This window comes from Gekko japonicus, unplaced genomic scaffold (assembly GCF_001447785.1).
Source record: "Gekko japonicus isolate JY-2015 unplaced genomic scaffold, Gekko_japonicus_V1.1 scaffold5, whole genome shotgun sequence".
Classification (NCBI taxonomy): Eukaryota; Metazoa; Chordata; class Lepidosauria; order Squamata; family Gekkonidae; genus Gekko; species Gekko japonicus.
This window is the reverse complement of record NW_015168652.1, coordinates 2,323,206-2,349,588: the sequence shown is the minus strand read 5'-3', so window position 1 is coordinate 2,349,588 and position 26,383 is coordinate 2,323,206. Positions and strand designations below refer to the sequence as shown.

General features: G+C 42.9%; 1 protein-coding gene across 1 annotated transcript in view; it reads right to left on the bottom strand.

The window, feature by feature from the left end:
* Positions 1 to 5,174: 5,174 nt before the first annotated feature.
* The window catches only part of FBXL13 (F-box and leucine-rich repeat protein 13), a 75,179-nt gene continuing 53,970 nt past the window's right edge, over positions 5,175 to 26,383 (bottom strand). The window contains exons 9-13 of the mRNA XM_015415053.1: positions 21,648 to 21,774; positions 12,807 to 12,890; positions 9,422 to 9,556; positions 6,828 to 6,991; positions 5,175 to 5,460 (exon numbers count right to left, since the gene is read on the bottom strand). Coding sequence (XP_015270539.1) covers positions 5,262 to 5,460; positions 6,828 to 6,991; positions 9,422 to 9,556; positions 12,807 to 12,890; positions 21,648 to 21,774 — 709 coding nt within the window. The 3' untranslated portion in view covers positions 5,175 to 5,261. The remainder of the gene's footprint in view (positions 5,461 to 6,827; positions 6,992 to 9,421; positions 9,557 to 12,806; positions 12,891 to 21,647; positions 21,775 to 26,383) is intronic.

Sequence of the window (26,383 nt, the reverse complement as noted above, 5' to 3'; positions counted from 1 at the left end):
AAAGAAAAGCTTGAATTGTGACAGCGAAAAGTGCCTCATGAGCGCTTATAAAAGTCAACAATTGAAGAGGAGAATCTAGCGAAGGGATTGGGAGCGGATAAAAGCGAAATTGAAATTAATACCATTCTCAAAGCTGGAGATCTCCGGGCATGGCATGAAAGGAAGACGGCTTACAGCACAGGAACTGAAAGAGTTAACAGCGACCCGAAGGAGGAGGGGAAGAAGCCGGAGGCAAGAGAAAAACAGAGGAAGCCCCTCCCGTCACTGAGAGGGGAAAAGTAACCAGCGCGTTAAAGAAGCGGTTTTGAATGTGCCCTGAAGAGACTTTTTAACAGAAATTCAAAGGAACATTACTAACAAATTAACATAGAAAGTAACTGGAATGGAAAAAAGATGTTTGACAACACGCAGAAGAAGCCTTTGATGATTGGACATTACTAACAGTTTAATCTAACAGTTAATACATCACTCAGCTTTCTCTTCCTCCCACTATATACCCTCCTTATCTTTCTTTTTAAGCGAAACTCCTCCCCTTTTTAGTGGAGTCAATAAAATCTTTATACAAAAAAAAAAAAAACCAGGATCACGAAACTGCGGAGGAAATTGGGCGAAGCCGCGAGTCAAAATGCAGCCCCGCAGCTTCGGTGTGAAATTGACATGTTTGTGTCGGGGCAAACGGCGGCTGCGCCGCGAGGCAGCTCTAGTGCGAAATCGTCCTAGCAGATGACCTGAGTGCTGCATGTGTTGCTCTCAAACTTACAAAGTATGAGCCAAGGTTAGACAAATTATCAGCAAAAATCACATTAATTGTTCAAAAGCATGCCAAATGCAAACTTTTACCTTTCAATAAAAAGTTGTTTGTATCATTGAAAGCTCTGTTATTGTGTTTTTCTTTTAATACAAAAGATGTTAATGTATGAGTTGTTTTTTCTAAACTAAAACCTCATTATTCAAGTTAAATTGCCGTGTTGGCACTTTGCAATAAATAAGTGGGTTTTGGGTTGCAGTTTGGGCACTCGGTCTCTAAAAGGTTTGCCATCACTGTTCTATGCCATTTTAGTACAGTCAGAGAATGCTTGTCTTTCCGTTTAGCTGCAATTGTCACTTTGGCAACGGCTAAGAGAATAGCTATCAAGTCTCTGTGTAAAGTTGGGACCGATTGATCATGCCAAAGGTTCAATAAAATAGTTGCTGTAGATTTTCCTGTCCTGAAAAACAAAAAAGGCTCTACATCTGACAATAGCACTACAGATAAGATTAGAATTTCAACAGCCAATCCACATACAAAAGAACCTCCTCAGGAAACAGGAAACCTCCTCAGAAAACAATGTATATACAAAAGAACCTCCTCAAGAAAGCGCCTCCATTAGCATGTTCATAGCCTGGGGAACTCCTACAAGATAATGACTCAGCCCTACCCCACCTTCTGGAGTAGATATAAATTACCTGCCTACCATTTTTCTTCTCACCTTGACACAGAGAGTACTCCATCTTTCTGTGTTATACCTCTGAGGATGTCAGTCACAGCTACTGGTGAAACGTCAGGTCCTACAATGCCAAGACCACAGCCACACAACCCGGAAAATCTACAGCAACTAATAAACTTCAGACGTGAAAGTCTTCAACAACATATTCAATAAAATAATTTCTGAATGCATGGGGACCAAATATTCTGTGATTTTTTTAATTTGGAGGAGGTGGTGGTGATGGTGGTTGGATTTATACCCCACCCTTCTCTACCTGAAGGAGTCTCAGAGCAGCTTACAATCTCCTTTCCCTTCCCCTCCCCACAACAGACTCCCTGTGAGGTGGGTAGGGCTGAGAGAGCTCTTTTGAGAACTGCTCATGAGAGAACAGCTCTGAAAGAACTTGTAACTGACCCAAGGTCACACTAGCAGCTGCATGTGGAGGAGTGGTTCTCTCAGATTAGAATCCGTGCTCTTCATCACTACTATTTTTGCCAAACTCTTCTTATAGTACTACAATCCTACAAACAGTGAATAAAAGAACCAACCTCACCACATTCCTTCCAACACAGGTTAGGATTTAGGATCTATATCTGGGGTGGCCAAACTGCAGCTCGGGAGCCACATGCTGCTCTTTCACACATATTGTATGGCTCCCGGCAGGGCGGCTGGGGAAGTGAGGGGGAGGCATGTCTCCCTGATTGGTCTTCCCTTCCCCAGTCAGTGTTCCCCTCCCTGGGTAGGATTGAGGTGCGGGAAAGCCGAGAAAGAAAGCAACTTTAACTTTAAATGCCTTCTCAAACCTCCCTCCTGCCAGCTGGCTTGGAGAAGGCATTTGTTTCTTTAAATCCCTTCTTCAAGCCAGCTGGCATGGGGTAGGAGGGGCTTGGAGAACGGATTTAAGTTGCTTTCTTACCACCTTTCCCTTCCTCCTTCATTTATTTACTTTCTTTCCTCTCTCTCTTCCCCCCCCCCTTGCCTCCCTATCTAAACTGCCAAGCTGGCTGGCTTGGCTCGGAGAAGGCATTTGTCTCTTTAAATTCCTTCGCCAAGCCGGCATGGCAGCGGGGACAGGGGACCTGGAGAATACATTTAAAGATAAAGGTGTCCTCCAAGCCCCCACCCCACAGCCCCACCCACTGGCTTGGAGAAGGCATTTGTCTCTTTAAATCCCTTCTCCTAGCTGGCATGGGAGCATGGCGTGGTTAGAGAACACATTTAAAGTTAAAGGCGTTGTCCAAGCCCCTGCCCTGCGGCCCTGCCCACCAGCTTGGAGAGGGCATTTGTCTATTTAAATCCCTTGTCCAAGCCAAGTTGACTGGTGTGGGGGGGGGGATTGGAAATCATGTTTAAAGTTACAGTTGCTTTCTTTCCACCTTTCTTTCTTTTCACCTTTCTTTCTCTCCCTTCCTTCCTTCCTTCCTCCCCCCTCATCTATTTGCTTTTTGTTTCTGTCTCTCTCTCTCTTCCTCCATGTTTTTTACCATCTCTTTCATTCTTTCCACCTTTCTCTCTTCCTTCTTTCCTTTCTCCCTCCCCATCTATTTGCTTTCTTTGTTTTTCAATCTCTCTCTCTCTCCCTCTTCCTCCCTCCCTCCACATCAATTTGCTTTCTTTCTTATAATATTTTGACAATATTGGGTTTTGACTCTCTCCAGTCGCTAATATGTCCTCTAAAATATTCAACTTTTTAGAATCTTAAATGCTTTTCACAGCACTATTAAGGGATTCTAATCAGAAGACTGAATCTCAGACTGCTGACTGACCACAACTGACTGCTAAACTGCTGACTGAACTTTCTCTCTTCACACACTTCTTAGCTCCGCCCATACACTCTCATTCACCAACCAGTCACCTCACTCGCTCATCCCCCTCTTTCACCCCCCTTGTTCTTCTGCAACTTACCAAACATTTAAAGAAACACACACTTAAAACTTTAAAGCATTACAAACTTCTGACACCATGTAATTTTTTGTCTGAACCAGGCATAGAAGATAATGACATTCAGGCATCCACACAACAAATAGTCTGGTTTATTAACATCTCAGAAGTGCCTCCATAAAAAAGGCTGTACATTAAGTCAAGAGGAACAGACAGCTAACTGCCAACACAAAGCTAGGCTAATAAATACTTTACACCTCTGCTGAGAGATTGCTCCTCTTAAAGGGACATTACATCACAAAAGCTGCCCAAGTCATAAGTGATTGAACGTGTTTTTGGCTCTTCCTTGCGTATCTTTTATCTAACCATCAGTGTCCTGATTTCAGACAAGTAGGTGTCCATTAATCTGGAAGCAGGAATTGAGTTCTGTCTTACCCATAGCTGATCTACAGCTTTAACATAATTGCATGACCGATTCCTTTGGAGACTGTACCACTTCAGATTATAAGAGCAGAAAGACCTGAGTTCTTCCCTGCTTAGAAGAATTTGCTACCTGTAGAAAACTAGTTCTCAAAGAGTAAGGGCTAGTTTAGATTCTTTTTTCCTGGTACATTGTCTGTGCACAGAAAGTTTTATACAATGTGAAAAACATTTTTTTTAAAGCTTATTTGCCTGCAATGTGAAGCAGTGGTGGCTGACAAGACAAAGGCTGAACCTGTAACTCAGTTCTATGAAACAAAGAATTATAAAGTTGACAGGAGACAGAGCATAATCAAGGCTAGTTTGCCTCTCCTGTCCTCAGAAATTCACCGATATAGTATAGATCACTGTTGGGGCACAATGGCTTGGCATACAAGAAGTTACCTCATTGCAAGACACACTTTATCTCTGAAACACATTGGGTGCAGTCAGATGGCGTGCTGAGAGCAGGTTAAACTGCTCCAGTTCTAACACCTCCCTTATCCCGCCTCACTGCGCAGTCACGTCACTCCCCGGAGCGTGCGTCGGTGGGTTTTTAAATTTTTTCTCAGTTTGTGCATGCACACCCGGAAAAAGGGGGGGGGGGGAACTATCATGGCATATGTGCAGAACCACCAGGGCGAATCAATCCAATCCCTCTAAGAAAAGACTTCCCTTTAAAAGTTTGACCCGAAAATGGCCTCCGTGAGGTCCCGAACTCATCTAAACTCTAAAACAAGTGACCGTTTAAATGTTGGTTTTTCTAAACACAGTAGCAGAGCTCCGCCTATGCACACACCGCCAACTCATTAAAAAATGGCAGGCGAAAAGCTGAAACCTTGGGCAGCTTTCGAGTGGGGAGGGGGTTTAAACCGGAAGTGGCATGACACTGCAGGAGCGATCACACAGGGGGGAAATGCAGCTTTAAATGGGAGAGCTGAGAAAACACCACTTTGGGACCTGATAACAAAATACTCCGGGTTAAAGCGGCTTTGAGCCAGAAACCAACAGCTGGGGACGGGAGGCAGATGTTGACTGTGTGATAGTGCATATAAAATCCATTGCTGAAGCGTGACAACACCAGATCAAACGGTGCATCTGAACTGTGTCTCATTCAAAACTGATTCTTTGGATACAGTGGCACCAGGGGGAATTCTGAACGCACTCCATGATATGTTTTCAGAAATATATAATAAAAACCTCAGGTTCATTTTTAACAATTTTATTACAGTAGAATACAGATAAGCTTTCGTTATATGCAAATAGTGTTCCCTACTGGTAGACAAAATGGGTTCTTTGTAGACAGATCATTCAAACAGAACCTACCAAAGGCTTCACTTTTACTAAATTTTTAATTACAATGGGGGTAACAATAGTAGTAACTATTACATTTTAAAAAATTATTTATGAGAAAGATATCAATATATTTTAATAAAACAAAAAGAATTGGTGGTTTCAGTTTTCATTGTTGAGCTTCTGAAGTTGTGTTGTGTCTTCTGATTTAATGCTGAGACTTTTCTCACGTGACAAGGTTTTTTTCTGTTTTTTTTTACTGAATACCTGACTGCCACTATCATAACCAAACCACAGAGGAGGCTCATCATTATTATATTCATATTTTTGGAGTCTTGATGTATACTTAGAAACTGCTTGCCTGAAATAAAAAACAAAAAGCCAAACTTACAAAGACATCTCTTGTACAGAGAACATAATATCACGTATATAGAGAAAACTAAAACTAGCTGTTGTTTGTTTCCTGCCTGTCTGCACTCATCACCCACCCTCACTGTTGTTGTGGCACAGAATATTCACCGACTCTCTTAACTAAATAATAATAATAATAATAATAATAAGAAGAAGAAGAAGAAGAAGAAGAAGAAGAAGAAGAAGAAGAAGAAGAAGAGGAGGAGTTGGTTTTTATACTCTACTTTTCACTACCCAAAGGAGTCTCAGAGCGGCTTACAATTGCCTTCCCTTCTTCTCCCCACAACTGACACCCTGTGAGGTAGGTGGGGCTGAAAGAGCTCTGAGAGAACTGTGACTGACTCAAGGCCACCCAGCTGGCTTCACACGGAGGACTGGGGAATCAAATCCAGTGTAGATTCTAGGAGACAATGTTACCCTGGGCATAAGGTCAAAGGAGTATGTGCAAGTTGGGAGATTGAGGCCTGGAGATGTGAACAAGGAAGATAACAAAAAGCCACAAGAAGCCCAGAGACATGGAGAAAAGGTAACATGCAGAGGAAACCAAGAGAAGGGTTGATGGAAAAGGCAAAGCAAACTGATATAACAGCGAAGGCCAAAAAAGAGAGAAGGAAAATATTTCTCAGGGTGTCGCAATGGCAGAGAATGTATGCTGTGGACCGGAAATGAGGATGAGAGCCAGCAGTGCTGAGCAAACAGAGACATTATGGTAATGAATTGGATCTGCACTGTTAGAACATAAGAAAAGCCGTGCTGGAGCAGACCAGTGGTCCATCTGGTCAAGCATCCTGTTTCACACAGTGGCTAACCAGCTTCTCTGGAGGTCCAACAGCAGGGCATAGAGACTGAGGCCTTTGCCTGATATTTCCTCTTGGCATTGGTTTTCAGAGGTTTACTGGCTGTGAATGTGGAGGTTCCCTTTAGTCACCATGGCTAGGAGCCACTGGTAGACTTCAGGACAGACCAAATACATTTGGAGGCTGTGGTGGAGCTTCCCAATAGATGGGATGGAACTGGAATCTGAATACTGTATGTTAAACAAACCTTTTCAATGAAGTTCTCTCGTGTAATATAATTTGGGGGCATCTTTATTTTCAGAAGATTTTGCAGTAATTCTAAATCCCAGCAGTAGGGGGCAACCAATGGAGGAAGCTTGTTGTCATCATGCCCTATTTGGGGGAGTCTAGGAAGTATCTTGGATGCCATAGGTGGAGATCCACATTCACTGCAACTGCCTCTACTTGATATTTCAGCTAAGAATGTTTGTTTTATATGGTGATCTCCTTTAAAAAGGGGACTTATAAAGAAACATCTTACCTGGTAATATTTGGGCAGTACAGCATTTTAAGAATTCGGAGCTGCAAGCAACTTTTCCACAGGGACTTTAGTGCTTTGTCAGTAATATTTACACAGCCTGAGATATCCAAGTAATGAAGGTAAGTGCAGACTGCTCCCAAATACTGTAAACCTATATCAGTTACCTGTAAGTCAAGCAATACTCACTGAAAAATTAATTTTTAGAGACTGACAAACTATAAAATATATAAAATAATACTTTAAAAGTGAGGTTCATGGAATTAATAGAGACTATAAAATTGCATGTTTACTTTAAATGTTGGAATTATTTGGTGCAAATTAATTCTAATTTATGCAGTCTCAGATACATTTGCTGCCTTTTAATACAAGGAAAAACATTATGGGAATGCCAGTATTATGAAAATACAAAATCCAACCATATTCTCGAAGCAGTCAGAGTTTGAGGTCTAGGTTTGCTGAAGTCTTTATATATAGCTAATGTATTATGATAGTGGTCTGTAAGGATGATACTGTATTGCTTTGTCAACAGGCAATTAGTTCTAGATCATTTTAGACCACTTTAAACAGTTGCAAGATTTTCCACCTGATGATGTATCGCTATGCATTATGGTTGCCAGCTCTGGGTTGGGAAATACCTGGAGATTTTGGGAGTGGAGCCTGAGGAGGTGGGTTTTGGGGAGGAGAGGGACGTCAAAAGGGTACAATGTCATTGAGTCCATCTTCCAAAGAGGCCATTTTCTCCAGATGTTTTTCTCTGTTGTCTGGATATCAGTTGTAATCACGGGAGATCTCAAGCAACTACTTGGGGGTTGGTAACCCTACTATTCACACTAGACTTTTCTGAGACACTTTTAAAAAGCCGTTGTCACATCTATTTTGTGATTAACAAAGACCACTTAATTTAATTTCAAATTGAAATAAAATTTTATTTTGATACAAGATCAGCTCCGAGAATCTGCAATTAATTAAAAGAAAAATACATGAAATGCAATGAGCACAAAAGAACGAAAGCAAATTAAGATGGCGGACAAAGAAAGTAATGCCCTCCTCAAACAGATAAGCAAAATTACCAGGGCTCAATCAGCTGTTTGTGCATCCCACACACCCATAGGCAAAATTTGGCAACTTTATAAGTTATCTCCTGGGAGGAATCAGCAAGGAGGAGAGAGACATAAAGTTGTTATAGTTGAGAGGACTGGAGCAATTTACTGATGTCGGATATCATTGTAGCATGGGCAGTGCAGCAGAACATGTTCAATAGACTACTTTCCCTGGATGACACGGGCAAAGCCATTGAGGGAGCGGGACAAGATGGTATTTGCCTTCCAGAAGGGCTGAAGGTAGAGCATTAAAGTGTGCCAGGGTAAAAATTCTCCAATATTTGGAGATCTCAAGGGATCTAAGATAATCTGCTGGTTGAAAACATTTGACATGTTGCAGAATAACTGGATATTTCTGTATCTGAGCCCTGTCTGATTGTAGGGCATGATCCTGTTTAATTATTTATTTTGTTTATCGATACCCAAGATGAAGTAAAACTGGGGGGGGGGCATGCTCCTGGAGTTTCCCCTCAACTGCTCTTAGCCATGTTGAATGGTGACTGTCAGCAAAGATCAAGGGTACTAGACCCACCAGATCGAAGATGAGTTTTAGCCAGGAGGTGGACGCAAGTAGCCACATACGTGCCTCCAAGGAGATCAGCCCAGCCTCTAATCTGAGAAGGGCATTTGGAATATCAAAATGGTAGAGAAAACTGGTTACAGAACCCATCAGAATTTTATCCAAAGATCAAGACCTGAAGATTTTTATGAGCTGCTGTTTTTGAGAATAGTGGTTGATTGATTTGTGACATCAGAGAATATCTGAAATAGAAACGGTTAAGATGGTTCAAGTCAGCAGTGCTCGGCGGCTCAAGTTTTAATGTTCCTGGTTGCCCAGCAATAAGTAGAAAATAAAAACATTAATTTTGTTTAATGTTTAAAGTGCAATTGTAGTTTAATTTGGATTTTTAATAGTACTTTAAATGCAGGCTGTGGAAGGTCAGTAGCTCAGCAGTTCGAGACCCGGGTGCCACAAGACAGGGTGAGCTCCCATCTCTAGTTCCAGCTCCTGCCAACCTAGCAGTTCGAAAGCAAGAAATTGCAAGTAGATAAATAGGTACCACTTCAGTGGGAAGGTAACAGCGTTCCGTGCGCCTTGGTGTTTAGTCATGCCGGCCAAATGACCACGGAAACGTCTTCGGACAGCGCTGGCTCTTCGGCTTTGAAACGGAGATGAGCACCGCAACCCTAGAGTCGGATTCGACTGGCTTTCGAGCAAGGGAACCTTTACCTTTATGCATTAGTGGACTATACCACTGTATAGTAAGTACTATTGCTGTATGTTATCTCCTGCTATGTAATTTGTGCATTGCATAACATATCAGTACTTATGCTTCATTTCAGTTTTGTCTCAGATTTATGCAGTCCCAATCCTATTATATTGCTTATTGGATATCTTGTTGTTCGCATTGAGTTACACTATGTAATCCACCTCAAGTCTCAGTGAGAAAGGCAACTATATATAGCATAAATAAATAAAATTGAAATACATACCCTGGGACAACCAACCATACTGAGGGAGGTAAGTTTGTGACAGTTGAATGACAAATGTTTTATTGATTGATTTGACAACTGCCGGCAGAAAGAGAAATCCATGTAGTCAAGATGTTTAACATCCATACAGAATCTCTAGAACATAAGTCACACAAACCAAAATAAACCTCCAATGATTACTCAAGGTAGTTTAGATTCATTAAGTTTTATATGTACTGAAAACAATTGACCAATCTTTCCCCAGCACTAACACTGGGAAATGTATTTTTCTCATATTTAAATAGATAGAAATAAAATTATCAGTAGAATTATTATAACTGGAATCTGAGACACACATGTGCTCCATCTGTGTATACTGCTATACCTCTCAGAAGGTGCTCTGAACAAAAATCCCATACTGCTTCTGGATTTACTTTATTAATTTATATGTAACTTCAAAAAGTTCAAATCAACTCATTAAGTATGAACATTTTAAAATATGCATCATGAGCTATAGTATAAAGAATATAAAATAAGATGATAAAAATGTTAAAAATGACATTTCAACCACCTGTATAAAGTTACATTCAACAAACCAGAACAAGTCACTAAAGGACTACCTGAAATAAAAATTCTTCACCTCTTTCCAGAAATTCAGATGCTACTGACAGAATGAAGAGAAAGAATCCTTTCACCCCTTCCCCCCCATCCAGTGTTCCCTCTAAGCTGAGTTAGTGTGGTTTGACCCAGATCATATCCCTTTTGAATATACAGTGGAGGTGAAGAATAGGTTTAAGGGACTAGATGTGATAGGTACAGTGCCTGAAGAACTATGGACAGAGTTTCATGACATTATACAGGAGGCAGCAATCACCACCATCCCAAAGAAAAAGAAATGCAAGAAAGCAAGGTGGCTGTTTGATGAGGCTTTACAAATGGCAGAGGAAACAAGGAAAGTGAAAGGCAAAGGTGAAAAGGAAAGATTTACCCAACTGAATGCAGATTTCCAGAGAACAGCAAGGATAGATAAGGAGGCTTTCCTGAATGAACAATGTAAAGTAATAGAGGAAAACAATACAATGGGAAGGACTAGAGATCTCTTCAAGAAAATTAGAGAAATCAAGGGAACGTTCCGTGCAAAGCTGGCCATGATAAAGGACAAAAACGGTAGGGACCTAACAGAAGCAGAAGAAATTAGGAAAAGAAGAACTATACAAGAAGGACCTCAATGGTGTGATCACTGACCGAGCCAGACATCCTGGAGTGAGAAGTCAAATGGGCCTTGGAAAGCATTACTAACAACAAAGCTAGCGGAGGGGATGGTATCCCAGCCGAGCTATTCAAAGTCTTAAAAGATTATTCTGTTAAAGTGCTGCACTCAATATGCCAGCAAATTTGGAAAATGTCAGTATACATTCCAATCCCAAAGAAGGGCAATGCCAAGGAATGTTCAAACTATCACACAATTGCACTTATTTCACACGTTAGCAAGGTCATGCTCAAGATCCTACAATTCGCTGGATTATGGAGAAAGCAAGGGAGTACCAGAAAAACATATAAGGGTCAAGAAGCGACAGTTAGAACCGGATATGGAACAACTGATTGGTTTAGCATAGGAAAAGGAGTACGACAAGGATGTATATTGTCACCTTGCTTATTTAATTTATATGCCGAGCACATCATACGAAATGCCGGCCTGGGTGAATCACAAAATGGAATTAAGATTGGAATTAGTTGGCTTGAAACTCAACATAAAAAAAAAAAAAGATCATGGCATCCGGCCCCATCAATCCTTGGCAAATAGAAAGGGAAGTAATGGAAGCAATGACAGACTTCACGTTCCTGGGATCCAAGATCACTGCATATGGTGACTGCAGCCATGAAATTAAAAGACGCCTGCTCCTTGGGAGGAAAGTGATGGCAAACCTAGACAGCATAATAAAAAGTAGAGACATCATCCTGCCAACAAAAGTCCATATGGTGAAAGCAATGGTATTCCCAGTAGTAATGTATGGCTGCACGAGTTGGACTATAAGGAAGGCCGAGCGATTCTTTTGAATTATGGTGCTGGAGAAGACTCTTGAGAGTCCCTTGGACTGCAACGAGATTGAATCAGTCAATCCTAAAAGAAATCGACCCTGACTGTTCCCTGGCATGATATGGTACACGGGGTCATGAAGAGTTGGACTCGAGTGTGCGACTGAACAACATAGCATATTGCAGAGACAATTCTCTGTCTGCAATCTGTTATCCATACCAAAGACTGTCTACAACCATTTTATCAGAATACCCCTGGGACTGCCAAAATACATTCTTCCTCTAACAGCAAAGATAAAATTGCTGCTGCGTACAATTCCATTGCTTAAAATGTATTTGTTGGTGGACAAACATCAAATTGTCAAACAGAAGAAATGAGAGCACATCAGGTTGTAGTTCCTTTTAAAAGCTTGTGCCACCAGGGGTGAGGTTGAACCCATGGAAAAGCTCAGCTCTTGATGGAAAGTTTTCTCCGAGCAAAAGGTAGCACCAACTACTAAACAATTTATTTTCCTTTTCCTCCCTTTTCTTGCTTAGCTGTTTCCGATTTTTTTTTAAAAAAAGTGTACACTGCTTATCTGTATATCTGGCAGTCTTTTCAGTTCTTATGTTTCCTTGTTTTATTTCAATTTTGGTTGTATTGTACATTTTAGAATAATAATAACAATAATAATAACTTTAACAATAATATATTTCTAATTAAAATATTCATTTTCTGAAATAAACACTGAGAAACAGAAAAGGTTCAAAAAGATTGTTTTCTTTCTTGTAGGTTGTGAACCAGTTAGTTATTTGCTTTAAAATAGATTTACAACTGTATTGGATATGCTCATTATTTAAAGGAGGCAGTTAACTCACCAGTCTGAAAAGAGATCATTTATATTTATGCATTTAACATGACAAGCAGAAAACATAAATCTAAGAACCATATACACTTAATCATCATCCCATAAGATTAGTTTGTTTTTTTCACCATTATATGTAAAGTTACAGCTAATATTTGACATTGGCTGCAATCCTGCCCGCTGCATATATGGAAGTGAGTGGGCACAGCAGCCTTCCTAAGGCTCCATCCTAGCATAAAAATCTAGATCATAGACATTTCACAAGCATGTTTAGTTTGGCTGTAAATCTGACTATATGGATCCAGTGACAAAACTGCAGCCTCTCCTGCTGCAGAGCTGCTGGAGTCAAGTAGAAAGTGAACTAATTATCAAAGACAGCAGGCCCCAGCAAGTCGAAGAAACAGCACAATAAAGCATAATATTTCTAAAAAGAACATTTCACCATGTGTTAACTATTAATCATGGGGAGTTTGAGAATGGCACACATACAATTTTGACTATAACATCTATAGATTTTGTTTTACCTTTATTCCTGCATCAGAAATGGACTTACATTCCGATATAGTAATCTCCTTGATTTTGCCATTTCTGCCAAGAGCTTCCAAAGTCTATAAACATTTTAGAGAAAAGTTAGTGTGGGTTAATTTGTCACCGCTGGTATAAAGTATCTGTTATTTGACATATTGTACTTATTGTCATTATACTACTCATGTTTTTTGTTTGTTTCATTTGAATCCCTCCTTAATGTTTATGTTATTTTACTGAAACAATATAGGCTCAATTGAGGTCATATTTCCAGTCATCATGAATGTGCCACAACTAGAGTTTTCTAGGCTGTTCCGGTCAGACAAATAATGCTTGGCACAAACTGAGAACTGCCTCCAAATTATGATTTGATATTATCACTTAGAAGAAATCCAGGTTAGTGCTAACTAGATTTTACCCAGTTCAGATGTCACAGCAAACTATAGTTACAGAAACCATGGAAAGAAGGATGGAGGTTATATGTAAGTGGGGAGATGAGACCTCATAACACATACCCAAGCTAGGAGTTACCATGTTCTGGAGGGCCGGAATGTGCCATCAGAACTGGGTCATATATACACACTGATTCACATATTTTCATAGCTGAAAATGTGGCATATCCAATATTTAAAGGTGAGATAGGAAATTTATCACAGAGGCAGCAGTCTTTAGCTTTCTGCAGCCAAGAAAGAGAGGCTGAAAGAACCTGATTAAGGATAGAAGATGATAACAGTAACACAACCCAGGCCTTCACTTGGCTGTCATTTCCCCAGAAAGCATTTTCCTGGGGACATCTTCTTTGAGGGGCTGTAATGCAGACCCCATAAATCAAATCCTCACTAAACTTGGAGGGCAGCCAGAGATCCCCTATAGGTTTGGTGTCTCTAGCTTGCACAGGACCTGTTCTATACACTCCTGAACCTGCACCAATGCCCCTTCTGAACCTGCACCTAGTGCCCCAGTTGCTGAAGACAGCAGGCACTCCAGCCCCACAAGCACTGGGAACATGGAAGAGACAACCCAGAGAGGCGGTGCCTCAGCAACCCAAGATCTTGGGGAAACTTCACAGGCTGCCTTGCCTCCTCTTTCCCCAGAGCCAGGGGAACGCAGGAGGAGGTGGGCGTGCTTGGAGCTCCTCGAGAGGAGGTAGAGTGCACACCTTGCTGCCTGGCGACTGCCACATCAAGACGAACACCTGGAGTTAATGGACAGCGCTCTCGCAGCAACGAAACTCAGCTATGAGCTGCCGATAAAGGACGGGGTTTCAGAGGGGGAAGATGTGGGAGCAACTTGTCACCTTCCTGAAGACGCGCAACCACTCCTTCTGGACCTGTTTCTGGCTGCTACTCCTGAACCTTTGGCTTTGACCCTGGACCTGCTTGATGACGCCTCCTGGACCTGCTTGAACTCTGTTTCTTGGCCTCCTGTGTGTATGACTCTTGAACTCTTGACTTACACTTCTGGTTAGTGATTCTGTCTTGTCCCCTTGGTCTTGGCTGAGTCTGCTCTGACCCAGGACATCAACTGTGCAACTGAACAACAACAACAATGCAGTGGAGCAGTGTTTAAGTCCCCTCACCCTTGTGCTCAGACTCCTAGATACTCCCTATTGTGTCTAGTTTACTCTCAGTCTCTTATAACTACCCCATTGTTTATTGGCAGGTGAATATTTTACAGTGATTATTAGTCAAAGTAAAACTTAAGGAAATAATGTTTAAAAATAGGTGTATTCTTGAGCATTAAGAAGCAGAGAGAAAAAACAGCTGTCACATAACGTAATATAACCTACACATACTGCATATTATTTGTATCACAAACATACTTTTTTAGTTTAAACCAATGCTTATGAGCATATTGGATTTTTTTTTCAAAGCCTATTTTTAGAAAAGTCTGCTCTGTACCCTCAGGATAACATTTCTAAACTGAAGTATGCACCAAGGGGGGGAAAGCCTTATATACATTTTAATGAAAAACATCCTTATATCCCTTTCAATAAAAAACTTAAGACACCAGAATGTTAGGCTATAACTTAAGATTCTCCTGTGATTAGTCATGACCTTTGTATAAAATAAAGAAAAGGCATCAGGTTGCCATCTTCCACAGAGGAAAAAGAAATAATAAAAGAAATACAGGAATTTGCTTTTTTAAACTCAAGCAGACTTGCTTCAGCAGCACAGAAAGAAAAAAATAACAATGGCTATTCCTTGGTCTGGGAGTGGTGAATGCCTGTAAAGATCTGTTGTATCCCAAGCATCTCACACAGTCATTTCATAAGGGTGGCAGTAAAGGGGGTTACTGCAATCCTGACTGCCACAGACTCCACCATTTTCTCCAGGGGAACTGATCTCTGCCATCTGGAGAGCAGTTGTAATTCTGAGTGATCTCCAGCCCTCACCTGGAGATTGGCAACAATGGTTCCCCAGGAGCAAAAGTAGTCTTTCTCTACAATGGGGACCAAAGTGGCTTACATCATTCTCCTCTCCCCCTTTTGACTTGCACAACAACCCTGTGAGGTAGGTTAGGCTGCAAGTCTGTGACTGGTCCAAAATCACCAACTCAGCTTCTACAGCAAGAACCTGGATCTGAAGTGCTGACTGCTATGCCTATGGCAGCCAACCTCCAGGTGGAGCCTGAAGATCACCAGGTATCACAACTGAACTCCAGACAACAGATCTCTCCCCCCCACCGAGAAAAAATAACTGCTTTGGAAGGTGGGCTGTATGGCATTCTGTTCAGCTGAGGCCTCTCCCCTCCCCAAACCCTGGCTTCCATAGAATGTGTTTTATAGTAATGAGTTTTATAGTAGCTGTTGTACGTTTGGCTTACGACCTCTGGTCAATGAAGCTAATAAATGAAAGGAGACTCTACCAGAAAATCTCCAGGAATCACCCTACCTGGAGCTGACAACCCTAGTCAGGACTGGCCCCAATGAGTTCCTCACAAAGGCCTGCAAAGGGTTTCCTTTGTCTGAACCAAGCTTGGATGCCTACCATGGCGAAACGGGCTTCAGTTTACAACTCAGCTGTTTGCCTCCCACCCTCGTTCCGTGGGCGTATCTCACTCCTTAAGTTTGCTGTCACCACTCACGGAATCGTCACTGCCTTTTTAGAAGGACAGTGAGACCCCTCTGGTCGAATCTCCAATCTTTGGGGGATCCCTGGAAAGTTGGCAACCCAAGGTTCATGCCTTTCCTTGCTTCCCTGAGCTACCCCCTCCCTTTGGTATTGTGCAGAGCAGGGAAGACTATGTGGTCAGAGCACAAAACAGATTATTAGCACCAATTAAAGAATTTATTTAACTATTTACACAGTTCTGGAGCACACACACACTGTAGGAGTAAGCACACATTATGAACCAACAGAACATAAATCAACAGGGGTTAAATGCAATCCTTTTTCCCTACCTACACAGAATACTCTCTACCTCTGGAGGTTGTGGGCTCACCTGTACTTCAGCCTCTTTCTCTTGCCCAAGAAAGCAGGGAAACATCCATTCATTCCCCAGTCCAGCCAACTGTGGAGTGGCTGAATTTCTGCTGCCTCCCAGGGACGAAGACTGCCTTCGGACAGTCCCTGTTTTCCTGCACTTTTTGGCCATGGGGCAGCTGGGAACTGTAGGCCAGCAGATGAAAAAGCCCCATTCAACCCAGTGAGTGATACCCCTGCAGGCCCCTCTCTGGAACTACAGCTCAATTAAACCTCATGGGGGAACATTTTAAACAAATAACCACAGCCATTTTACAAACACAGGTAACTGCCATTTTGTGATGCCTACCAACAGCCACTGAGGGAAAAGTTAGTCCTAAACAGGAAAAGTGTCTTCGTCAAGAAAGAAAGCCATTTGCCAGTAATTCTGACAGGACACAGTGGCTGAAGGAGGTGTGGGTAGGGAAGAGGAGCAGACCCAGCACCCGGCTAATGGCACACAAGTACTCTTGAGTGGCAGCTGATGGGCCAATGGCTGAGGGCAAGCATGGAATCTTTCCACCCTAAAACAGGATTATAATATAGGAGAGATTTACTTCATATATACTCCACCTTTCACCACAGTGGGAACCAAAGCAGCCTCTCCTCTTTTTTATCCCCACAACAACTCAGTTAGGTAGATTAATCTGAATGCATGTGACTAGTCCAAAATCATCTAGTGAGCTTCCACAGCAAGATGGGGATTTTAACCTGGGTCTCCCAGACCCTACTCTGAAGCTCTAACCACTGCACCACACTGGTTTCGATAGGGTGGCTGCTGTTGAGCAGTAGCAAGCAGCCAGTCCTAGTTGAGTAATGCAAATTGGATGGGAGCAAGTCACCCAGAGGTTGCTGCGAGGCCTAAGGTTGCCAGCAATGTTCCCTCTAAGATGTGGAGTCTTGTGAGCAAAAATTCTGCTTTTTGAGCTACTGGCATTAAAGTTGTGAGTGAGCAATTTGGCTACTGCATAAATTAGTTTGCTCTGGAGCCATCCTTCCTGAGCTAAGACAAAAATGTGTGAGCTGGAGGCTAAAAAACTGTGAGCTAGCTCACACTAACTCAGCTTAGAGGGAACACTGGTTGCCAGCCTCCAGGTGGAATCTACTCTACTTGGGCTTATCCAGGCAGATAAACATCATAGCCAATGGGATCAACTGCCCGACATGTGAAAGCTGAGCAGCAAGTGGGTGAACTCACTGGAAGCGGGTGAACTCACTGCTCGGCCTTCACTCATATGCCATGCATTTTGCAAAGCCACCCAGCACACATGTGAAGGCCGAGCAGCTTTGCAAAAAGCCATTTAGAGGGAGTGTGTTTTGCAAGCCCTGCCCCCACATGAACCTATGAACCTCCTGGCACAGTAGTAGAAGGTCCATGTCAGCAGATGCACAGACTGGGCTCACAGACCACGAACTGTGTCCCGGTCCATGGAAATATTAGGTCCATCTTGTGTTATAGCTCAATGTATTTATAGTTTATATTGTAATTTTAATGATAATAATTTTATTGTATATCTATATCTATGTTGTTAGCCGCCCTGAGGGAGGGCGGAATATAAATATAATAATAATAATAACTATTGGAAAAGAAAATGAAATGCCTAGGAATGACATGATTAAGAATACAGAAACTAAAGAAATTATAAGACAAAATTAAAAATGTGTAAGGAAGTTGGATGTTACAAGTACATCTATTAGGGCACGCAAGATATGTTCGACACACCATTTGGGAATTGCCCTCCTGATGCAACTGCCAAGATATTTTTTATCAATTTACAGTCCCAAAACTGAATGTTCTTCCCTTGGCAGTTTTGGAAGGCAGATATAATAGAGAATCATACTTTAATAGAATATGCAGATGCTCTTATGATACAATTGAAGCCATTGAACATATGATTATGGAGTTCCCTATATTCAGTGAGTTGAGGGCTACTTTAGTCACCCCTTTACTTGAAGATACAGAATTCCTAAATGTGTGAGCCCAGGTGTCATGGCTACTATTGGATACAAATGACCGTGTCACCCCCTCAGTGGCAAAATTTATAGGTGCAATAATCAAATATAAGAGAAATAATACTGGGTAAGGTCTTTTAAAGTATATTTTTGGTTCTAATTTCTGCTTAAGGTGACAGCCATATGAGCAGTACTATAAATAGAGTGGATGGAGGAATGTAAACAGAGGAAAGGATAACTGTCACGTCCTCCAACTTTAATAAAAAAGTAATAATCAGATCATCTGCCACCAGGAGGTCGCAAGGTCCTATATTCAAACTAGCTGAAATTAAACAAGGTAAGCCCACTGTGGCTCCCCCCCCCCCGAACTATAACTGCTCTTTGATAGAAAGGTAAGCAGAAAATATAGGTTTGTCCATTAATCAGGTCTCCTGAAGAAGTAAAATATCAAAAGAAGACATACAAACTTTAGTATCTTTACAACAGACTCTTGAGGACTAGCCAGCTATATTCCAATTCAGAATATGAAGTCCATGAGTCCCAGTTAGCCAGTTTTTCAGCTACTGAAGTATCTAGTGCTGGCAATTTGGGGGTATTCCCTGGATTAATTATAATTTTTGGCTCAAGAAGAATAGAGATTTTTCCTCTTGTTGAACTTGGATCATGTGGCTTCTTACTAGTTAGAGAATGGGTGATAATATCTAGGGGGCCAGCTAAAGATTTCTTATCAGGGAACTTGTATGGATCAACAAATGATAGCTTTTAAAGGTAAACTGGCTGGTTTTGATCCCGATTAATCTGTACTAGTGTGTGCTATAATTTCTGGAATTGGGCAATTATATTGCCTTGTTCCTTAAAGAGCAGGGCACAAAATGAGTGAAGGAGGTTTATATTTGTCAAGTCCAGCTGATTATCCGTTAGGGAGAATGGCAAAGGAGAGAAGATTTTGGCTTCATCTGGTTGACTGAAGCTCTCACAGGTCATCCTATCTAGTAAGTCTGGCTCATGAACATGAGCTTTCTTAGTTGGTGAACATTCAAAGGTCAATCACAGGTAGAAGGCTGAATTGAGTCTCTGACCGCGCTCAGTTTTTATGCCATTCCACTCGATCTCCGGCACTTGTCCCGGTCAGTCCAGCTTATGCCCGAAGGCCACTCAATGACTGGACAGTCGGGGTGGAGGGGAGCCTCAATTCTCTGGCATTACGCCATCGAAGAGGCTGCCCCTCAAAAGCCCCCTGGCCTAGAGCCTAACGCAAAGGCTCCACGGGGGTGTCACTTGAGGTGGCACACCTCCAGGCCGCTGGTGTGCGATTCGCCCTTCCCCGTCGTGGGGAGAGCGTCTGCCATCGCTGTTCCGTAGACCAGAAGTCGACTTCTCTTTGTTAATGAGTAACCCAAGGTTCTCAATGGCTTGCAAAGAAACATCCAGTCATAAACAGTGAGCAGAATCTGCTACTAATAGCCAATCATCAAGATGGGGGTACAACATACATCCCTGAACCCTGAGGGAGGAGATGACTGGGATGCACTTAGTAAAAACCCTGGGCACTGTAGCCAGACAGAAACGTAAGACATTGTACTCGTATATGTGGCCTCATATGTGAATCTTAGGTATTTTCTGCAAGCTTCATGTATAGCCACATGAAAGTACGCATCCTTCAAGTCCAGGATGGCAAATCAGAGTCCCTGAATTAGCAAGGGAATTATTTCTTGGAGGGACAGCATTCAGAACTTTGAAATTCTCATAAATTTATTAAGATCTCTAAGGTCTAGAACAGGCCTCATGCCTCCATCCTTCTTCTGTATAGCAAAAAGAAAGCCAGAGTAAAAACCATAATGGTCAGAGTTCCATGACACTCCAGCAATAGCCCCTTTACCAAGTAATGAGGAAACTTGTTCACTAAGGAAAGTAGAACCACTCTCAAACATATTTGAAGGTAGGCGGCAAGGAGGCATAGACTCAAATTCCAAGTCGTAACCAACCTTAGTTATAGATAACACCACTTGTTATCATAAACCATGAGCCCTAGAACATTGATAACTCATTCAAGAAACACTCATTCATACCTAGTATGTTAGAACCCCTTTGTTGGTTGTCTCTGGGAGACTGTGAGGACTGCTTATTTCTCACCTGAGTGGACCTCTTGTTCTGGTGATACACATATTGTGAGCCAGAGGTCTGATTGGTATAATTCTGACTAGAGAATCTTGAGTCAGAGTATTTGAAAGGTCTATTGTAATTACTGAGTTGGGGATTCTTTTGCCAGTCCCTCTATCTAATTCTGTTGGGGAGCATTAGATGGAATTCCAAATGCCTCAGCCAGTGTTCCCTCTAAGCTGAGTTAGTGTGAGCTAACTCACAGGTTTTTAACCTCCGGCTCACACCTTTTTGTCTTTGCTCAGGAAGGATGGCTCCAGAGCAAACTAATTTATGCAGTAGCCAAGTCGCTCGCTCACAACTTTAATGCCAGGAGCTCACAAAGTAGAATTTTTGCTCAGAAGGCTTCACAGCTTAGAGGGAACTTTGGCCTCAGCCATAATTTTATATTTTCTTTTGGGGGATATTTTTTGTATTTTTCGTGTGTGTGTGTGTGCGTGTGTGTGTGTGTGTGTGCACGTGTGCACCTGGAAGTCATGGCAACCTCTGGTGACTGGGGGTGGGGGTGGAGGGATCCACAGGCAGCATGCTCACTGCAGAGAGGTTGAGGGGGGCAAGGGAGTCTAGGGCAATCCTGAACAGTTTGTTTTATCTTTTGGCAGTGATCAACATTTCATGTGGCATGGATGGGACTATCAGTAGGGCACTGAAACAAAGTCAGCCACAAACTAGGTGTGTGGGGGGGTACTCTGGGCTTGCACTAAATTACGTGTTCACAAATTTCAAAGAAGGGAAGAACCCAACCTGGAGAACAGAATATTATTAACATAAGTTGGAAATAAAAGGGATGTGTGTGAGAGGTGTGATCCCATTGACTCCAGTTACTCCTCTTGAATTCGCTCGTAAAATCTAGGGTGGGGAAGAATTTAAAAAACTCCTTCCCAAGTGCTGTTCAGGTTCAGAGCTCAGTAAGTGTGTCCTGTTTGCTTTGTTCCAGACCTCAACACAGGGTTACTGCACAATTGCACTACACTACTGAGATTCATAGATGCAACGGACATGAAATTGAGCAGGAGCTGGTCCATGGGGTCGCGGAGAGTCGGACTCGACTGTGTGACTGAACAACAACAACTGAGATTCAAGAACTGAGGAGTAGCAAGCTACCCAGTTAGCCCTGGTACCTAGAAACTGCACACAACTGTGCTGTAGAAACCAGGATAGAGAATTGCACAGGCATTTCTTTCCTCCTTCAAAATTTCCCTCTCCTCAATTATGAAAGTGTATGTAGAACCAACTTTCTATCCCATGCTTTTGTCTTCTCACCTGATCACTGATGACAATTCCAGAAACGTTAATATGAGTCAATGAAGGCAACATTGCTAAAACCTCAATTCCATTATCAGTCACAGCTTGACAAGAGCGCAGATTCAGATACACCAGACTTGCACACCTACAGAAAAAACAAAGGAAATTTGGTTATTTCACCCTTAATTATGCCATGACTGCAACTTTAGTTAGATTTCCAAAAGACCTTAAACAACTTCCAAAACCACAATTAATTAAATTGAACTGCAAATATCAAACAACGAATCAATATGAAAATTCTGCACTCATCACTCTACCCAAGCGAACTAAAACAGTGTATATCTCAAGAAGGTCATAAAATATGCACCTTATCAGCTTATTTAAGGTGGTATCACCAGATCATTTCTCATTCCTGTTATTTTCTCATCTACTTTTTGAAATTTGTTTTACATTGTTAAACAACATTTCCCCATACATATAAATAGGAGAGCTCAGTGTTGGAAGAGAAGGGCTAAATACTATCTCATAGCTTCAGGCTCCAGAGTGGGGTTACAACTTACAAGAGAGTCAGATGGACAGGCAAACTGTGAGCATCCTACCTGTTTACTCTTCTGCCTCTGTCCCTTTGATGTGTAGACTGATACTCTCAGAGAACGGAAGATTGGATTCACTTACCAAGAAGCTTCTTTTCTCGGTGGTCTAGGAGTGGGATAGTCCTCACGCTGGGGATTGGCTCCTCCTCCTGGTGCAGGGTCGGTCTGACGGTTGATCCAGCTGAGGGAGGGGCCTTTCCCTCAGGACTGGAACAGTTGTTCTCCAAGCCATAAACTCCCCCATTGTCCCATATCACCAGAAATAAATCTCTTCACATACAGGAACACGTTACTGCCAAATTCACCAAAATAGACAGTCAAGCAATCAGGGCACCTTGGTTGCAACCACCGGTTGACCCCCTTGCAGCACTTTGCAGCAACCACTAACCTGCTGACCTAGACAACTATTCACTACCTGGAACACCTGGAACTAGAACCACTTTGAAGCTATTTGGAAAGCTACCTGGAAGCCAGCCTCCCACATGGGAGGGTAGGACTGTCCCACTCCTAGACCACCGAGAAAGGAAGCTTCATGGTAAGTGAATCTAATCTTCCATTCTCCGGTGGGCCAGGAGTGGGCCAGTACTCATGCTGGGGACATTAAAAAGCAGTGTGCCCCAGGGGTGGGCCATCCAGCCTCTGGCCTACAAGGCATGTTGAAGTACTCTGCGACCAAATGCGGCCTCAGCTGAGGCCATCTTATCTGTAATGCCTCATGAATGTGTGTACCAACTTCCAGGTAGCTGCCTTGCAGACCACTTCCAAGGATGGAAAGGCTCTATATGCTGCCGATGTGGCAGGCCCCCTTACTGAGTGTGCTTTGATTCCCTCAGGAGGTTGTATCCCCTGTGCCTTGTATGCCATGATTATACAGCCTCTAATCCATCTACTCAGCATGGAGGATGATACCAGTTTGGTGTAATGGTTAAGTGTGAGGACTCTAATCTGGGAGAACTGGGTTTGATTCCCCACTCCTCCACTTGCACCTGCTGGATGACCTTGGGCAAGTCATAGTTCTGGCACAGCTGTTCTTGAAAAAGAGCAGTTTCTGTCAGAGCTCTCTCAGACCCACCTACCTCACAGGGCGTCTGTTGTGGGGAGGGGAAGGGAAAGGAGTTTGTAAATCACTCTGAGACTCCTTTGGGTAGTGAAGGGCGGGGTATAAATCCATTCTCTCTCTTCTTTTTCTTCTTCTGCCGGCCCAAGGATGACTTCCTAATGGAGACAAACAATGCCTCTGATTGCCGCCACTGCTTGGTCCTATCTATATAGTAGCTCAGGGCCCTACGGATGTCCAGGCAGTGCCACTCCTTTTCCCTGTTGTGTTTTGGATTAGTGCAAAAGGATGGTAGTACAGTTTGTTCCAACCTATGGAACACTGAGTTCACCTTGGGGATGAACGCCGGGTCTGGTGTTGGGACCACTTTCTCATTATGGAAAATGCAAAGCTCCTGTTAACCGATAGGGCCCTCAACTCTGACACCCTACAAGCTGATGTCGCCCCAACTAAAAATAGGGTATTAAATGACAGCTCCATCAATGGGCAGGATGCATGGGTTCAAATGGATGTTTACATAGAGCCCACAGTACCGTATTAAGGTTCCAGGTGGGAAACCTGTGTACTGGAGGTGGTTTGAGTAGGGAAGTTCCTCTCAAAAAACGTTTTATGTGGGGGTGTCGGGATATTGACTTTCCCTTCTTAGAACCCCTAACTGCCATGATGGTGGCTACCAGCCTCTTCAATGTGCTGGCACTGAGCCCTTTTGTCCCGCCCATCCTGCAAAAAGGTTAACACCTCTCCCACTGAAGCTTTAAAGGGGTTCAGCTCACGCTGCAGGCACCACGAATTAAACACCTGCCAGGTAGAATTGTAAATCCTGTTGGTGGGCCCTTTCCTAGAAGCTAGAATAGTGTCTATGACCTTATCACCATACCCCAGGCCCTCTAGTTGCTGCCGCTCAACCTCCAGGCTGTGAGGTTTAGCAGAGCTGGGTGTGGGTGTCAGGTTGCACTTTGTGTTAGCAGGTTGTCCCACAGGGGAAGCCTCCAGGGATCCCGCACTGATCTGACAGAATGTCCTTGAACTCCAATAGACCCAACCTGATAGCCCTGAGCTCCAGGAAGTTTATACTCCTCTTCATCGCTTCTGCTGACCACAGGCCCTGTGTCATCCTGCCCAATGAGTGTGCTCCCCATCCCATCAGACTAGCTTCTGTGGTCATCACCACCCTTGATGGTTCTCTAATTGAGGAGCCCTGCTTGAACCTGGCTGGATCCAGCCACCATTGTAGCTCCTGCTTCAATGTCCCCAGTAGGTGAAGGAGCAGATTACCTTTTTGGGCAATGACATCCTGGAAAGGTAGCAGAAACCTCAGTAGAGGTCTGGCATGGAACCTGGACCACCTCCTGACATGAGACCATCATGCCCAGAAGTTTGGCCAGTATCATCAGACCCACCTTGGGTTTCTCTAGGACTTGCAAAAGCAGAGCCCTGATCTTTAGTTGACGCTCTATGGAGAGAAACACTCTGTCACTCACAGTGTCCTCTTGTACTCCCAGGTGAGCTAGAACCTGGACTGGAGCTAAATTGCTCTTCTCTGTGTTTACTACAAAACCGTGCTCCTGTAATATTTGTACTGTCAAATTCGTGGCTTCCATGTATGGTTGGAAGGATGTCACCATCACCAAGATGTCATCCAGGTAAGGGAAAAGGGCCACCCCCTGTAGGTGGAGATGGGCAATCAGTGCTACCAACACCTTGGTGAATACCCTTGGTGATGATTTTAGGCCAAATGATAGTGCCCTTTACTGGTAATGGGTGTTGATGCAAATTGTAGAAACCTGTGATGCATCTCTCTGATGGGAATATGCAAATAAGCCTCTGATAGATTGATGGATGTCATACACTCCTTTTCCTGAATGGCTGCCAGGATGGACTTCAAGGATTCCATCCAGAATTTATTTGTTTTTATGAATTTGTTTAGCCATTTCAGGTCCAGGATGGCTCTGATGTCCCCATTCTTCTTCAGCACTATAAAGAAGACTGAATACACTCCCTGATTCCTCTGAGAGAGTAGAAACTCCTCTATGGCCCCGATCTCCAGGAGATGTTGGATAGCCCCCTCCAACAACCTGTGTTTCTCTGCCAAGGCATTCCTTGGAATTTTTAGGATGTGTTGATGGAGAATTTGATTGAATTCTACGGCGTACCCCTTGGTCACTGTTTCCAGTACCCACTGGTCATTCCCCATTTCCTGCCAACATTGGGCAAATTCTTGTAAACGACCTCCTATCCCTAAAGATTTCATCCTTTTGGCATAGTCATGCTGTGGTTCCTTTCTTGATGTTTTTTCCCTAGTCACCTTTATTGGGGAAAGGGAGCTTGTTCTCCCTAGCTCTATGTTGCTATTTCCCTTTAAACAGCCTGTTAAAGGATGGTCTTGATGTCTTTTTGAAGTCTCAAAAGGACGGGAACTTCCTTCTAGATTTGAACTCTCTTTTCTTAGAATGTAGGACCTTCTTTTTGTCTTTGTTCTCTACCAGGTATTTATCTAAGCCGTCTCCAAATAAGTTAGCCCCTTGGAACAGCACTGCTGCCACCTTGGCTTGGGCAGAAGTGTCAACTTCCCAGTTCCTAAGCCCGTTCTTCCTTCTAGCCACCACACTGCATGCCATCACTCTAGCAGATTGTTGAAAGGCATCCAGGGTAGAATCGGCTGCAAATGCTGTTGCCAAGGCTATCTTTTTTAGTTCATCCTTGACTTCCTTTGGAATGTTGCTCTCTGCAGAAGCCAAGTTAGACGCCCAGGCATATGGTGCCCATGAAAAAAGAGATCCAGCCATAGACATTCGCAAGGAACATGAGGAGGCCTCAAAGTCTCTGCAAAAGGTTTGTTCTATACGTTTATCGTAATGATCCCTAGGTAGACCATCTGCCTCCATGGGGAGAATAGAATTGGAAGTCAGGCTCGTGACTGGGTCATCTACCATTGGCACTTAATTCTTTTGGTGGTTTCTGGAACCATAGAATAGAACTTAGGAAAAAATGGTGATTAGCCTTAGGCTTTGCAGGATGTTCCTGTTCTGCTTTTATGATGCTAAAGAAGGCTGCTGGGAGTGGTATACCAGCTTGTGGTGCAGACGCTGCTGGCATCAGCTTTT